Source organism: Vigna radiata, unplaced genomic scaffold (genome assembly GCF_000741045.1).
Source record: "Vigna radiata var. radiata cultivar VC1973A unplaced genomic scaffold, Vradiata_ver6 scaffold_190, whole genome shotgun sequence".
NCBI classification, from domain to species: Eukaryota; Viridiplantae; Streptophyta; class Magnoliopsida; order Fabales; family Fabaceae; genus Vigna; species Vigna radiata.
In genome coordinates, this window is record NW_014542194.1 from 299,072 (window position 1) to 315,067 (window position 15,996).

Sequence of the window (15,996 nt, forward strand, 5' to 3'; positions counted from 1 at the left end):
ATCATTTAGATACTTATCTTGTTTGAATTTGATGTAAATCTTGTTAGAGATATTATAGTTAGTTTATATTTATCTCTTATATTTACTTAGTCTGTTTATATTTCTTATTTGTATTTTGTGCTTAGTTTATATTTCTTCTATTATAAATAGAGGACCTTATATGTATATTCAACACAAGGAGTTTTCACTATATTCAACTTGGTATCAAAGCCAGATTTTCTGATCCTTTTCTACTTTGTCTTTGTTGCTGCCGGTGGCCATCGCCACTAGCGACCCCCTAAAAGTCTCTTTTTCAACCTGTGTCTTTATACTTCAATGGGCAATCCTTGGTTTTTGTCTCGCCGGTGTCGTGGTTCGCCATCATCTGCTGTCATCCACCATCTTCGACCACCACCGTCTCTGGCCACCATCTCCTACCACCGTCGCCGACCATCATTTCCGGCCACCTGTGTTAGTTTTTTTTAACGACATACTAGTATGCAGTCGAACGTGGTCTTCTCATTTACAACACGTAGAAGCTGTCTTGCAATTACTAAGGAAGCACAAATTGTTTGCCAAGTTATCTAAGTGTTCATTTGGTCTTACTCAAGTGAAGTACTTAGAACACACTGTTTTCAATACAAGTTGTGTTAGCTTGGCCTTTTCCTACTAGTCTTAAACAGTTAAGGGGATTTTTGGGTCTTACGAGTTATTATAGGAAGCTTATCAAGGGTTATGCATCTATTGCATCTCCTTTGACAAATTTGCTCAAGAAAGACAACTTTAATAAAGATGTTGCTACTACTGCAGCTTTTGAAACACTCAAGTTTTCTTTAACTTAGATTTTAATACTCACTATTCTAGATTTTTCTACTACTTTTGTACTAGAAACAAATGCACCAGGGATCAGTATAGGAGTTGTGCTTAGTGAAAAAATAACATAGGGACAATTCAAGAAAGAAATCTAAAGAAGAATAATTATGTTAGGAAGAATAAACAAAATGTTAAGTAATCCTATAATTATGTGCAATCGAAAAAATACAAGAAAGAGAAGAGCTAATTCACGCATGAAAGATTATGTGAGGTAGAAATATTTACATAAATCTAAGAGAAAAAGAAAAAAAAAACGAATTTTGTTTTCTCTTACTTTATCTATTTGTTTTCTTTATGTAATTACTATAATTCTGTAATAACCTTTGTTTCGTATAACTTTCATTATAATAATACTGAGAGATTTTGCCAAACTATATTTTGCCTTTTTGACCTTTTTCAGTTGTTGTTTTACATTCGCAAATCAAGATTTTGTTCAAATTATATCACCAATCTACTTAATTGTTCAAGTGTTAATTTATTAAATCTATGAACCGCTCAATTTTAATGGGAACTCTTTAAGCAATCAAAATTAAAAATAACTAATGAAAAGTAACCTACTTCTAGTATTGATTCTAATTTAAATGTTCTTCTCGAACCATAAGTTTAAAAACATTTTTAATAAGATTAGAGTCCAAGTCTTCTAAATGGGGAAGAATATGATTGTAAAACACATATATTTTAATAAGAATAGACAGCTAGATTCAATAGCAGAAAAATCAGCTTCTCCTGGTTAAAGCATGTGAACATTTTGTAAAATAATATTTTGAATAACAGTTAATTCCTAAAAGAATAAGTCAAACATAATCTTATCGCATACCCTCTACAAAATACTGTACAGCATAACACTTTTTGTAGTATCTTTTACATTTTCTATAGATAAATTTTATATATTATAGTAACATTCCTTTACAATAACTGTTCCTGTAGATAACATTTTTAAATAAATTTTATTGCTGATGAGACTGACTTACTATATAATATTATTTTAAAAAGAAATGTTACTAAAGATTATTGTTAATTTTTATATCAATTACATTTAATATTTTTTAAAAATTAATTATTGTTAACTCATTTCAGACATAGACATCCATTAACTCAACTTATATTAACATATAGTTATATAATATTTTTTATATCCAAAAAAATAATAAAAATTTCAGTTATTACATATTAATATAGTAATTAGTAACATCAATTAAATATTATTCTAAAATTATGAGTGAACTTTGTGTAAGGCCTTGTACAAATATCCCTTAAGGGGTGCATACGTGGTAGCAAGGCATTGGGCAAAGTTTAAAAATAAAATTTTATTAAAACCCTTTCTTCCAAGTTCAACCCATTCCTCCACCGTCCAGACAAACACACTTCTTCTTCTTCTTCTTTTCTTTTTCTTCTTCCCTCCACCTTCCATCTACCATAACTCAAAATCTAACCGTTTGTTTCTCAAATTGAAGCTACCTAGGCCTTCCGAACTTCAAGAGGAGCATTTCTACCAATTGAATCTCCGTTTCCTCCAACGGGTAAGAAAACCCCTTTTCCATTTTTCCCTAGGGTTGTAAGCACGTGATTTCTTGCTACAAGCAACCCATTTCGTTTTCTTCCATAATCTAGCTTCTAATTGGTTCTAAAATTCATTCTCCATCATCAATTGATGATTTATAGGTGATTCTCAAATTTTGGGGTTTCAAGCAAGTGGTTTAGGGTTCTTCCTTGAGTTGGCCGTCCACACTAAAGGTAAGGGGAGCTAGTTCTACTTTTCATTTTAGTTGTGTGATGTGAACGCATGATAATTTTTGAAGTGGTATGTTGTTGGAGGCATGAAAATTGATTCTAGTTAACTTGAAATGCATGTATGGAAGGGTTTAATATGTGAATTTGGTGTGTGATGACCGTACGCTGTTTGGAATGTTTTAGAATGCTGAAATGGTGTATGTTGGAACTGTTTTGTATGAAAATTCTGTTGTGGTACTGTTAGGAAGGAAATCAAGTGTCTTTAGGGTCAATTTTAGGTCATTTGAAGGAAGTGAGGTAGTGATTTTGAGCAATTGAAGTCTGCAACATTTTTGGACTATTGGGGCAGTTTTATCCACTGTATTGTGACTTGCTTAAGTCACTAAATTGGTAAAAATAGGTGCAAAGAGGTAATATTGAGTTTTTGGTCTTTATGTTGGTGAAATTGGAGTTATTTGAAGGGAAGGGAAGTAGTGAATTTGAGAGGTAGAGGTCTGGGACTTTTTTTGAACTGTTGAGGCAGCTTAGGCAAGTTAATTATAACTTGTTAGAACTATAAAATTGGTTGATATGAGGTTCTGAATGGTAGAAGTGAAGTTGAGCCCTTAGGTTAAGGAAAAACTAGTGTTTTGAGTGAGTTTAGAGAAAGTGAGAGGGTGTTTTTGAGTAACTGAGGTCTAGGATGCAAGTGGGCAGTGGGGACAACTTGATTGAGTCATTTGAGACTTGTTTGAAGTGCTAAATTTGCTAAAAACAGTTTCTAATTGGTAAATTTTGGTTTGAGTCTCTAAGTTGTGAAATTGGAGATTTTAGGGTCTACAACAATGCATAAATACTTCATAATGTGTTTAGAAAGAGTTAGGATCACTTAAACAAGTTTAATTCAACCTGTAGGATGAATTAGGGGTGGAAGAAAGGCATAAAAAGGCCTAAAACGAAATGAGAGTGGGTGAGTTCTGCAAAATCTGCAGAAAACCTGCATAATCCACGCTGGGCGCCCCCTAAATGGCGTTGGGCGCCATTCAACACGCTGTTTCTACTGTCGTTTTTGTTTTTGACGTTTCGGGAGTTTCGGACGTCCGTTTTGGATGTTCTTTAGGTCGTTCTGGGGGTTTTTGACCCTTCTGGAGCCATTGGTGAGGGTCTTAAGGCGGTTTGAATTACTTAAGTATTGATAATTAAAAGTCCTAAAGAAATTTGTGTTAATAAGTGTTGGTTTTGTGAAAGTATGTAATGTATGAGTTATTTTTTTATGACATGGTTGATGTTGTANGATGGTGTATGGGTTTGGTATGAGACAATATAGTAAGAATGCACTTGAATGACTATGAAATTTTATGTTTGATGAATCAAAGTGGTTTATGAGGTACATTATTGATTCAAGAGGAATATCATATGATTTAAAGTGATCGGATTGAATACGAAATTAAGATCTCTCGGTGAGATCAATTAGTGTATTGAATGTATGTAAAAGGCTTCCACTATGGGGGGGTATCCCTAACACTCTAACGGTCTTTCATTCTCACTTAGAGAGGATTGACGTGTGTGGTGAGAGTAGTGGGAGGTCCTAGGGTAGGCACTATCACTAGAGGTCTATTCCGCGGTAACGGACCAGCCTTGTGTGTGGTCGGGTGAAACCCCTCGGCAATNACTTTGCAAAGCAGTAGAGGCCACCACAAGTGCACAACCCGCCCCAGCTCTATATACATTCTTAGTTCGGACGAGTCTAGAGGTCTTTATATGATAGGATGATTATTTTGATGTGTTTTATAAAATTAATGTCCATGTTTATGAGGATTCACAAGTTTACGTGGGTGTTGAGGTTCTCAGAAATATTAGATTGAATTGGATTAGGTACCCTTGGAGCAGGCGTTGGAGACTGAGGAAGATCCAACCCCTAGTACTTAGGACGTTTATTAGTTCTTATTTCAATAGCTTGTTATTTTTGGAAACACTCTCTAGGCATCCTTGGATCTTTAGTTTATTATGTATTTTGGAGAACTCTAATACTTGTATTTAAATTTTAAATTTTAGCCATATTTTGGATGACTGTATAAATTTAAATGCGGTTATCTCTATATCTTAACTGCTTTCACATATTATAATAACTAAATCCTATTATATTATATGTGAATATGATATTTTGGGATGTCACACTTTATAAACAGGACAAATATAAATTTTGTTGCAAATGTATTTTCTTAATGTATTTCTTGTTTTTTTATATATTATATTATTCTTATGGAAAATGATACTTTGACAACTTGAGATTGACAAATTTTTTACACCAATGACGTGTCACCTTCCTATTGGTTCACCTTTTTAAAAAAAAAAAATTGAAATGACGTGGATTAGTTGTGGGCACGGGTAGAAAATGGAAGCAAAGATTTTTTGAAATTCAAATTTCATTTTCAGAATGTGAGAAACAAACCCTAGTGAGAGAAAGTCTCCCTCCAGCGTCACTCGTCCCCCTTGCCACCGTCGTTCGCCGTTGAACGGCCACCAGCGCCGATCATCTTCGCGGCTCTTCCCACCGACCATCTTCGCGGCTCTTTCCACCGATCAATTTTGCGTTTCGTCCAACGTCAGTTGTCCCCCGTCCCGTTTGCACCGTCGACTACCCAAGGGCTCTACCAGCGCCAGTCCCGATAACAGCCCCCCTCCGTGCTGTCTCCTTCCGCTGGCTTGGCTTGCTAATTTGAAGGTGGTAATTTGAATTAAAACCTATCTGAAATTGTTGTAATATGAGATCTGTTAAATGTGGTTTGGAATAAAAAAAATTGAAGTACAACCTATCCGAAATCAATTGCTAAGAGAGCCCTTCAAATATGTGTTGGAAATGTGTTGGGGCATAATACTATTTGGATATATAGCTTTAGTTCATAAGCTCATTCCTTAACCATAATCGTGTGTGATACACTTTCGAACCTTAGAACCGTTAGTGAACTATATTAGTACAACATCAGTTTTTTTTATTGCAAAACCAGCTTAGTACAACTGTAAACTGAACCAATCTCATCAACTGTTGCATTAGTAATCCAGCCTCCTCCTTTGATTGTCTTGTAGAACTATGTTCTTTGCTAATTCTAAAGTTTGCCAAAAGATGGGTCAGAATGAAAATTCGAAATGATAAAATTTGTTAACCTGAAAGACTAAATATGTAGATGAATTGAGTGAGTACAATTTATATTACTTCTCAAAGTATCGGTCCAAGTTGTGCCACTGAGTTTGGGATGTATAAAGTTGTGGTAAACTAACAGTTGGAAGTTGTCCTGGTCAGGAAGGCCCCTTGTTAGGAATTTGACTAAATTCAATAGTTACCTCTTATGAGCAGCAACAGTTCTGAGAAGTTCATCCATATCCTTCCATATCCTTTGACACCAAATCTTGCACACTCACTAATGGAAGAACCTCTTCTTTTAAGTGTTTAATACTTTTTTCTGAAAGAGATTCCATAAGACTAAAGCCCTTGACAATCGTGATTGGAACTTGAAATGCTAAAATACCAATTTCATTCCCCTTAATGATAGCACCAGATACAAACCCTCCACCACCAACCAAGAGTGTCGAAAACATCAATACCAGCTCTACCCAGGCGTAAACTGACCTCTAAGACCTGAAATACAAATATCTGAGTACATAGCTTCAATTTTACATATCATTGTTTTGAAAACCACCATTTGACTGTTTTTATGCTTGTAACATTTCTGCAGAATCCTATATGTGTTGTTTTAAGTGAAATTTTTCGTTGAATTTGTTGGGAGATGAGTTTGGCTAACTAGCACTATCTAACTAGTTGAATTTTTAGTTGAATTTTGTGATATTCTTATTTATTATAGAATTGGTCAGTGGAAACAGTTTCAGGTTATATAGCTCTGAATGATAGTTATTGTACAAGTACTAGGTTCTTCATATTTCCTTGATTTTCTGACCATTATTGTACATATTTGTTGCATCATGGTCGGATAAATAAGATAATTGGTACCACTTCCTGTCATGGTTCATCATGGTCATAAAATTGGAGGGTTTGTATCTGGTTTTGTGATGAAGGGGAATGAAATTGGTATTTTAGCATTTCAAGTTGCAAACACGATTGTCAAGGACTTTAGTCTTATGGAATCTCTTTCAACAGAAAGTATTAAACACTTAAGAGGTTCTTTCGCAATAAATTCTTATTAATAATTTCCTTAGGACCTCAACATTATGCTGTTATAATTTCCTCACAATTCCAAATTAAATCATCAACAGTTAACAACATCAATATTGCTTTCAAATTTCCATGATGAACATATCTCACACTTGATCAAGAAGCAAGCCAGTACAAGCAAACATTTCCATGTATACAAAAAAATTACTAAAAACTAAAGAGAAAAACCTTAAATACCTTTGAGAAAGCAACGGTAAGACGACGGAATGAGAAAACAAGCCAAGCCGGCGGAAGGAGATAGCACGGAGGGGGGACCGTTATCGGGACCGGCACTGGCAGAGCCCTTGGGTCGTCGACGGTGCAAACGGGACAGGGGACGACTGATGCTGGACGAGACGCGAAGATGATCGGTGGAAAGAGCCGCGAAGATGGTCGGTGGGAAGAACCGCGAAGATGATCGACGCCGGTGGCCGTTCAATGGCGAACGACGGTGGCAAGGGGAACGAATGACGCTGGAGAGAGACTTTCTCTCACTAGGATTTGTTTCTCACATTCTGAAAATGAAATTTGAATTTCAAAAAATCTTTGCTTCCATTTTCTGCATGTACCCACAACTAATCCACGTCATTTCAATTTTATTTTTTTTTCAAAAAGATGAACCAATAGGAAGCTGACACGTCATTGGTGTAAAAAATTTGTGAATCTCAAGTTGTCAAAGTATCATTTTCCTATTCTTATTATTAGATGGGGTGGAGCGGCACCCAAACCCATACCTGTTTGGATTTGGATTTGGATTTGGATTTGGATGAATGTGGTCTAAACGACAATCTCTGCTTCGTTTCTCCTTCTTATACTTTCTTGTTTCTTCTTCTATTCGAGTTTGGCGCCAAGAAGAAGGGGTTACTGTGAAACCCTAACCTAATCATGCCAACGAGCAGAGGTTCTTCAGAGGCCAAAAAATCGACGGGAGGCGCTCCAATTTGCCTATCATATGCGAATTATGCCTCGGGGACAACCCCTACGTTCGAATGGTTCGTTTCTAATATTTTTATTTCCAGAGTTTATATATATATATATATATTGGAGGTGATTGTACGATTATGAATCACTTGTCCTAGGAATGATACTTGCTTATTGTGTTTTGGTTGGAGGAATTGAAAGGCTGAAGGAGCATATGAGTTTGATTTGGTATATGGACTTTCGTTATGTGATAAGAAATTAAGAATTGAATAGTTTTATGTTCAATATCCTGAAGAATTGTGGATTGGTTTTTCCAATGCTTTTTGAATGGAAGAATCATTTTATGGTTCCTTATTTGCTTAGAGATTCGGTAGAATTTGAGATTGTTGGAAATTAGCTCAGTGAAGAACTGTGTTTGTCTCTTAAATTGCATAGTTGAGTTTTGGAAAGAGGCTTGGTGGTTGGGTAGGATGACAGTCAGTGGCAGAGCTTGACAAGAAATATTGTTGGGGTCAAAATATTTTTTACCACTTGTATACTCATGTTTGTTATTCAATGAAAAATTGGAAATTTTATATCTGTTGATATACTCATTTTATGTTTTTGTCTTTCCCACAAGCAGAAACAAAGGAAATTATATCTTTAATGTTGCAAGAATTCTGCTTTGACTCTGCTGTGGTACACCATTATGATCTTCAATTTTGTTATAACTCTATACAAAATTTCCTAGTTTCAAACATTTTGCTCTTGCTTTACAAACCCTTTGTGCTCTAATGGTCGCTATATCTGTAATGTGCATCAAGTATTGTAGTAGTTTTTGGAATTAGATTATCAACAACATTTGTTTTCACATGAATGTTAGTTTCACCATGCAAACTAATTTGTGGTCGTTTATTCGTTTCAGGTATTTATGTGATGAGTTGAGGTCTTGTTCTTGTGGGCTGTCTGATCTGGTTTCCTTTTAAAATCATCTGCCAGTTTGTCATGATGATCAGTCAAGAGATATATATGGCTGGCCCATGTTTGTGAATAATAATTGAAGTTTTAACTTTTAAATAGTCGTGCTTCCAGGATTATTCATTTCTACTGTGTTGTTTGACATTGTATTTAGAACTTTTTAATGTTTTACTTTTAAACAGAATTGTGTTTTATTTTTATAATGTTGCTAAAATTGTTACTAAAAACTTTAAGAAATATTTTTATAATGTTAGTTTTTTAAATAAAAAGTTTACTAAATATTTTTATTAGTGTTTTAAAATTAATATGTTTTTATTAAATAAATATTACTAATTTTTTAATAACATTTTTATTAATATGTAAAAACGTTACCTAAAATCATTAGTTACATAGGATATACTTTTATAAAATGTTACTAAATTATTTTAGGAACATTCGATAAAATATTGAGTAACATTTCTTTATGTTTTAAGTAATTTTTTCGGTTTAAACCCTTGAATCGTCCCTATTTTTGGGTCACTTTCTCAATTTCATTCCTCTTTTATTAAAACTTTCAATTTGGTCCTTAAAAGAGTCAATTTTAATCAAATTGACCATTCCCGTTAAAAAAGTTAACGCCGTGAAAATTTTAGACAGCACAGAGGATGAAGTGTTGATGTATGCACAGGTGGCCTTTGTAGTGATGAATCGTGTCAATGATTGGATGATACGTTGAATTTGACACAAATTAGAATTTAAAATAGATTGTTAAATCTGATTAGGGGATTAGGGTGAAAAACTGAGAGGAAAGAGCATCGGAAGTTTGCGCGAAGTCATTAACAGAGAGGATACAATCCAATTTGCCTGAGGATCAACTAGTTGTCAAATGCCCTAATCCCCTAAATAAAAAAAGTATCAGCAGAACATAAAAACATAGTCTGTTACAGTAAACCAAAAAGAAGAAAAGGATTTAAATGAAGGTGTGAACAGTAAATTTAATGGTGGCCAGAGATATCGCCGGTGACTCCATGGCGGCCAGATGCATCCAGGACCAGTCCCCGCTGCACCTTTTCATGGCCACCAGAGACGCCGTCGGCGACTTCAATAGTGATCGGAAACCACGCACCCGGCACAGCATCGCTTCTTCCATCCATTTCATTTGAAACGCAATCTCTCCAGATCTCCATCCTAGCCACTGACGCGATCAATTTAACAATCAGATTTAATCCTAATCCCCTAATTTAACAATCTATTTTAAATTCTAATTTTTGTTCAAATGCCAAGTTTCGTCATATCTCATCACTACAAAGGCCACCTGTGTATACATCAACACTTCACCTTATGTGCTGTCTAAAATTTTAACAACATTAACTTTTTTTAACGGAAAGGATTAATTTGATTGAAATTGACTCTTTTGAAGACCAAATTGAGAGTTTTAATAAAAGGGAGATGAAATTGGGAAAGTGACCCAAAAATAGAGACGATTCAAGGGTTTAAACCAATTTTTTCTAATGTTTCTAGTGTTACTATCTGTAATATATAGTAACGATAAGTGTTTTAGTTTATTTATTTGAAATTTACCTAATATTCTACTTTTTAGTATAAATTATTACAATTAAACTTTAATTTGATTTCAATTAAAATATTATTATTTGGACTTGAATTTTAAATGTCATTTTTTTACAAGATTACCTGACTTTTTGTTTGTATATATCTAAAAATTTATATTCCAATTTTCATTTTTAAATGTTAAAATTTGAATATTAGAAATTATAAAATAAATTTGAGGAGAATGAAAGGCTAGAAAAATTTACTTTACACATAAAGAGCACGAAAGTAAATCATTTCAAGTGGAATCAACGAATTTTTTACCTAATTTAGTTATTTTCGTTTAAAAGTTAAAAGTTAACGATGATGGATACTCCAAATCACCAAGTTATATTATGTTGAAATTAGTCAATACTTAACCTTTAGGAACAACTTGATATAGAAACCAAAGTCTCTAGCATTCCAAAAATATAAATTTTATTTTTAATTTTTCATGTTTAATTTATTATTTTAATAAAAATAAGATTTCTAGACTTTTTTAAAACGTGTTGTTTTGCATGTGTTTTAAACAGAATGGTCCTAATGGAACAAGGTTAAACGCTAATTTTCTTAAATTAAAACAATGTTGTAAAATTACCACCTTATTATTTTAATGGAATACTATATTGTCTTTATTAAAGATTCTGATAAATAAAATTTATTTAAACTTTTAATAGTAAAATTTAGCAAAAATGTATCTAATCTGTAATGTTATTTTTTGAGGGAAAACAGCAATATATTTTGAAAAGGTCTATGAAAATCAAACATAAGAATATTTTATTTTCTAGAAACGTGTATAAGGATTTTAAGAAATGCAGATAACAATTATAAAAATCATTGCTCCAGTATTTTTCAATATGGAAAACAAATTAGTTTTCTCCAGGTCTCCTTAAGCAACCTGAGTGCAGCCTAATCTAAAATGAACATAACTTACAATCAGTTCCCCACAATTTATGATATAGTCATAACTTATAATGTATAATAAAATCACAACTATAACTGTGCATTTTCAGAACAATTCAAAGATACAAATCACACAAGTGATAGAAATTTAAAAGATTCACGATGTCAAAATCCTCATATTTATTACTAATTACTAACATAGCAACAATGTGTATTTTTATTTCCTTAGTAGCTACTTTATCTGCAACATATCCTTCTTCATGTCTAGTTATTTATATCATAACCATATGTATATTGTACACTATATAAAGCTCATTCAGATAAATTTCTCAATAAATATTCATAAAAAGAAGAAAATAATGAAGTAATAAGGTAAAATCACCTCTTTAACTCTTTTTATTTTCTTTTTTTACAAATATCTTTAAGAAATTTTTACACATTGACCGGTAAGATCTAGTTAATCAAGGAGAAGTATTCTCGGAAGGAGCAGCTGTGCCAGGGCTGTGAGGTGGAGGGAATAGAGGTGGGAACAGTGGAGGGAAAGGAGGAATAGGGAAAATTGGTGCTGGTGGTGGAGGTGGTGGTGGTGATGGAGTTAAACCTGGTATTACTATTGGTGGTAAAGGAGGAAAAAAGGATGGCGGTGGGCTGGGTGGAGGCTGGAATGGGTTAGGAATGAGGGGTGCACGTGGGCTTGGAGGAGGCTGGAATGGGTTAGGGATGAGGGGTGGTGGGCTTGGTGGCTGGAATGGGTTGGGAATGAGTGGTGGGCTTGGTGGTTGAAAAGGGTTGGGAATAAGAGGAGGTGGTTGAAAGGGGTTTGGAATGAGGGGAGGAGGCTGAAATGGATTAGGAATCAATGGTGGTGGAAAAAATGGATTTGGAGGAAAAAAGAAATCTTCAGCTAAATCTTTATTTGATTGAGGTTTGTCTGAACTTTTAGTTGGATTGGATTTGAACACTGTAGTTTGAACTTTTGGTGGAATTTTTGAAAAGGGTTTCACAGAAACATGTGGATTGGAGTTTTGAACACTCTGTTTTTTGTTACAAAAGTTTGGCTTTTCTACAGGCTTGAATGAGAACAACCCTGCTGAGAATATGTGTTCTCTTTGATTTCTTGTCTTAAGACTCATTGAAGAAGAGGTTGAAACTGATGCCACCGCACATTGAAGCTCACTGCTATTTATTAACTTGAAAGTACACCCTTTGATTCTCCTCACATGTTTCCTCACTTTGAAAGGTAGCTGCACTTTGAATTCCCCATTTTCATCTGTCTTCACTTCTTTCTTGAATCTTGGTACTGAATTCCCATCTTTACATTCTATACCTACTGAGGCACCTGCACAGGGAGTAACCAGACATTAGCCACCAAATTCAAATAACACCTTATGGGTATGACATGATATGATATGAAGCTGAACCAGGGATTCAATAGAAGAAGCAAAAGGGACCTGAAATAAAATGGCTTCCCCTCGAAAAATCCAGTTGAAAACATGTGTCACAGTAGACAGTGCCAACCACAGAAGCAGAAGGAAGCTTCTTGTCATGGTTAGCCTCAGAAACACTACCGTATGTGAGGCTGAGAAACAGAATTACAAGGATCCAAGACATTATTCTAAGGCTTGTTGTCTGAGAAACCGTGTCTGTGAGTGAAGACCAGTTGGTGGTTGTGCTCCCAAATATATAATGAGGCTCACACTATTCAATTATAAGCTCTTATTCCTCTTTACTCTCTTTTTCTCTCTATGATAAAGACAATTGAAAAAAGATGTTGACCAGGAAAAAGGCTATAGTAGTTCAATCATGCAAAAACCACCATTAACTGTGTGAAGAGAAGTGATTTGCGGTTTGTTTTAAGACTTTGCTGGGGGCGTAAAAGTTGGACACAGGTAAGCTCTCGGTTTCTGTTTGATAAAAAGGAAATCTGTAGAAGATAATGATGCATAAAACTAATATGATAATATGATAATACACTTTGGATAGTATAATAAAACAAGAAAATTTGCTTGGATGTTTGTTCCTTTGTTGGTGTGTGAAATGCCAAAGGCTGGGTCCTGTTGGTTCACGAGACTTTATAAGAAGGTAACCAAACAATTTGTGAGAAGGACATTTGACACAACAGATGACAAACACGTAGGAAATATGTCTTTGCTGGAGTCACACTGAGAGCCAAGACAATGCTTAACATGACACCTGTGAAATTGTAGATGTCAGAGGCTAAAGAGTTTAGACAAACCGATGAACTGTGTTAGGATGTCCTGTGAGGTGCATTATTTATGTGATGCTGCATGTGACAATGCTACTAAAATACCACTAAATTATGACTGTTTGAAGAGCTTACGAAGAAACATTTTGTCTTCAAGTCAAAAGTGCAGTGCAATAATTAAGTGGGTTTGATGCAATTTATTTTGAGCAAACTGTTTACTGTGGTTAATTGGACTTTTTTACATAATCATTTTTTAATCAGGCAATTATCTTGAGAAGAAGCTACACTTCTATGCAATCGTGATAGAGTTCACTAGTACAAGGTTCTTTTATCATTTGATAAATCTATGTATATTTGAAATTTATGCATGATTTTCATATTATCTGTGATTGTGATTGTGATTGTTTGGATGAGTTTAGTGTTTTCTTATGATTCAAAAGTCAGGTTTATGAGATCGTGAATCTATGACTTTTGTCTATATGTTTTGCTGCTTTTTCCATAAGTTTAATAATTTAGATATGAATAAAAATAACAAATTCATTAAAGGACATGATGTTCTCTTTTAGAGATATTATTATCGCATAATTCCCTTAATTACAAAATTAAACTCTTCTTCACATATGGAGTGTTTTGTATTTATTAATAGAAAAATTATATTACATTGAATGAAATATATATTTATATTTTGAAATATTTATACATTAATAATGTTTATATAAGGAGTTTTAATGGTCATAAAATTTTACATTGGTAACTTAGTCAATAAAAGGGACTTTGAAGAGATATCTTGGAGTTTAATAGAATATAATTAAAAAATATTACCCACTTTTGTTTGTTATTTTCTTTTAAGTTCATAAATATCAACCAATAATTAGTTTATTATGTGTATATGAAATAATGAGCGATGATACATAAACACCTTAATTTTCTCTACACTTATTAAATGTAATATAATTTATAAAAGAGTGAAAAAGATGCGAAAATAGAGTTATGTTTTAGTGAAAGGTAAGCGAGAATGGGGATAGTTAAGTTAGAAAAGAGTGATTATATAAGTGTATGAAGTTGTCAAATTTGAGGAAGTCGTTGTCTTCACGGGTGTTTTTGATTCCAATCATAGCATGCCCACAGAGATGAATTTCCTTGTGCATGATTAGGAATTTTGGGGCCACCATTGTCTTATTATTTCTTTTATCATACAACTAGACAAAGAAAGAGAGGTACCCACTTTACCATATATTAGAATTTTGAAGTTCTAGAATTTCAAATTATATATTTCAATCTAGATTCACACCCTAAAATTTTTATCATTATTTGTTTTGGCATAAACATTCATAAAAGAAGGAAATGTACCAATAGGCATAGTGATCAAATTATACTCGTAATGCTAACAAAACATAAATTGTGGGACATTGTAATAATTCCTAATTCAATCCAACTTTACAATTGAAGGTAAAGTGTCAAATAAAGCAGTCTAATTAGCTAGAAGATCAATAATCTAGTACTTTTGATGTGAACTATAATAGTAAAGTTTAAACCAGACCAAATTTTAATGATTTTATTTCAACAAAGTAAGAGATGTGTTACCATGGAGTTACCATGGACTTGAGGCAGGTGGGGTGGCATGTAGCATGGGTAAAATAGAGCGGGTGGATGTGCATGAAAGTGTCTCTCGACCACTCGGTTATGATTACCGTTGAGTAGAATTAAGATGTAATTAATTTCATAACGATCACGGTTAGACGGTTAAGATTTGTATTAATGATCATTAAGAGGTAAATCAATTGATCAATTATAAACTCTATGAATTTACTTTCAGGTAAACTTTTTTTGATATTGAGTTATTAAAGACCTAGAGAGAAAAATTCTAACTTAAACGTCAGAGTGTACTTTGTAGGTCATCCTTCCTAACCGATCAGTTGATTGGAGAACGAAACAAGTACAAGATGAATTCACGAAAATCTAACCTTGGAATGACAAAAAAAAATAAAGGAAAAACATGGGAAATCCAAGTTTGGAACTTGTTAGCATAAACAATCAAAGAAAAAGTTATCATCATTCTCTCGAAGTGATCCACAAAGGTTACACATAAAACTAAGAGTTATGGTAGAAGATTGGATATGATTATCAATAACAATCTTACGATGAAGAAGTTTTTCAAAGAACCAAACTCATGACTAAAAGTATATAAGAACACCAAATAAACTTATCCCGTGAATGGACTCCATTATATCTAGGAGATAACTCTCCACTAGTTTCACATTAAGAATACTAAGACATTCAAAGTCTAAAAACATGGTATTTAACATAAAAAGTCACCATATTGTAAATATGATAAATAATCGTAACATGAAGCAAAGAACAATGAATAAACTAATTAATATCATTCAATAAATTTAAAATTTGTATGCAATATATAGTTCCTGCAATCATAAAGTTTACTCTTTTTTAAAACTAGAGACCTTTTTTAGAACAATAAGTAAAACTGAAAACTAAAAAGACTATTAAACCTTTAAAAATATCTTTTTTTTTAAAAGATTTTGAATTTTGTTAAAATTTTTGAAAAACTATTCAACGAATTTTAAAATCTGTTAAAAAAATCTTTGAAAAAATTTCAAAATTTATTAAAAAAATCCTTTAAATATTTTTTTTAAAGAATTTTGCATAAATTTTAATT

General features: G+C 33.3%; 1 protein-coding gene and 1 long non-coding RNA gene across 2 annotated transcripts; one reads left to right on the forward strand and one right to left on the reverse strand.

Moving 5' to 3' along the window:
• The first annotated feature begins 7,482 nt into the window (after window positions 1–7,482).
• On the forward strand, window positions 7,483–8,847 carry LOC106779309. The gene is made up of 2 exons (XR_001377155.2): window positions 7,483–7,761; window positions 8,595–8,847. It is a non-coding gene; the product is annotated as an uncharacterized LOC106779309 (long non-coding RNA).
• Window positions 8,848–11,281: 2,434 nt separating this feature from the next.
• LOC106779291 (vegetative cell wall protein gp1-like) lies at window positions 11,282–13,028 on the reverse strand. Its single transcript, XM_014667371.2, has 2 exons — window positions 12,568–13,028; window positions 11,282–12,455 (listed from the first exon to the last, which is right to left on the reverse strand). Exons 1-2 carry the CDS (start codon window positions 12,725–12,727, stop codon window positions 11,578–11,580), a joined length of 1,038 nt encoding a protein of 345 aa, XP_014522857.1. The 5' UTR covers window positions 12,728–13,028; the 3' UTR covers window positions 11,282–11,577.
• Window positions 13,029–15,996: the final 2,968 nt, after the last annotated feature.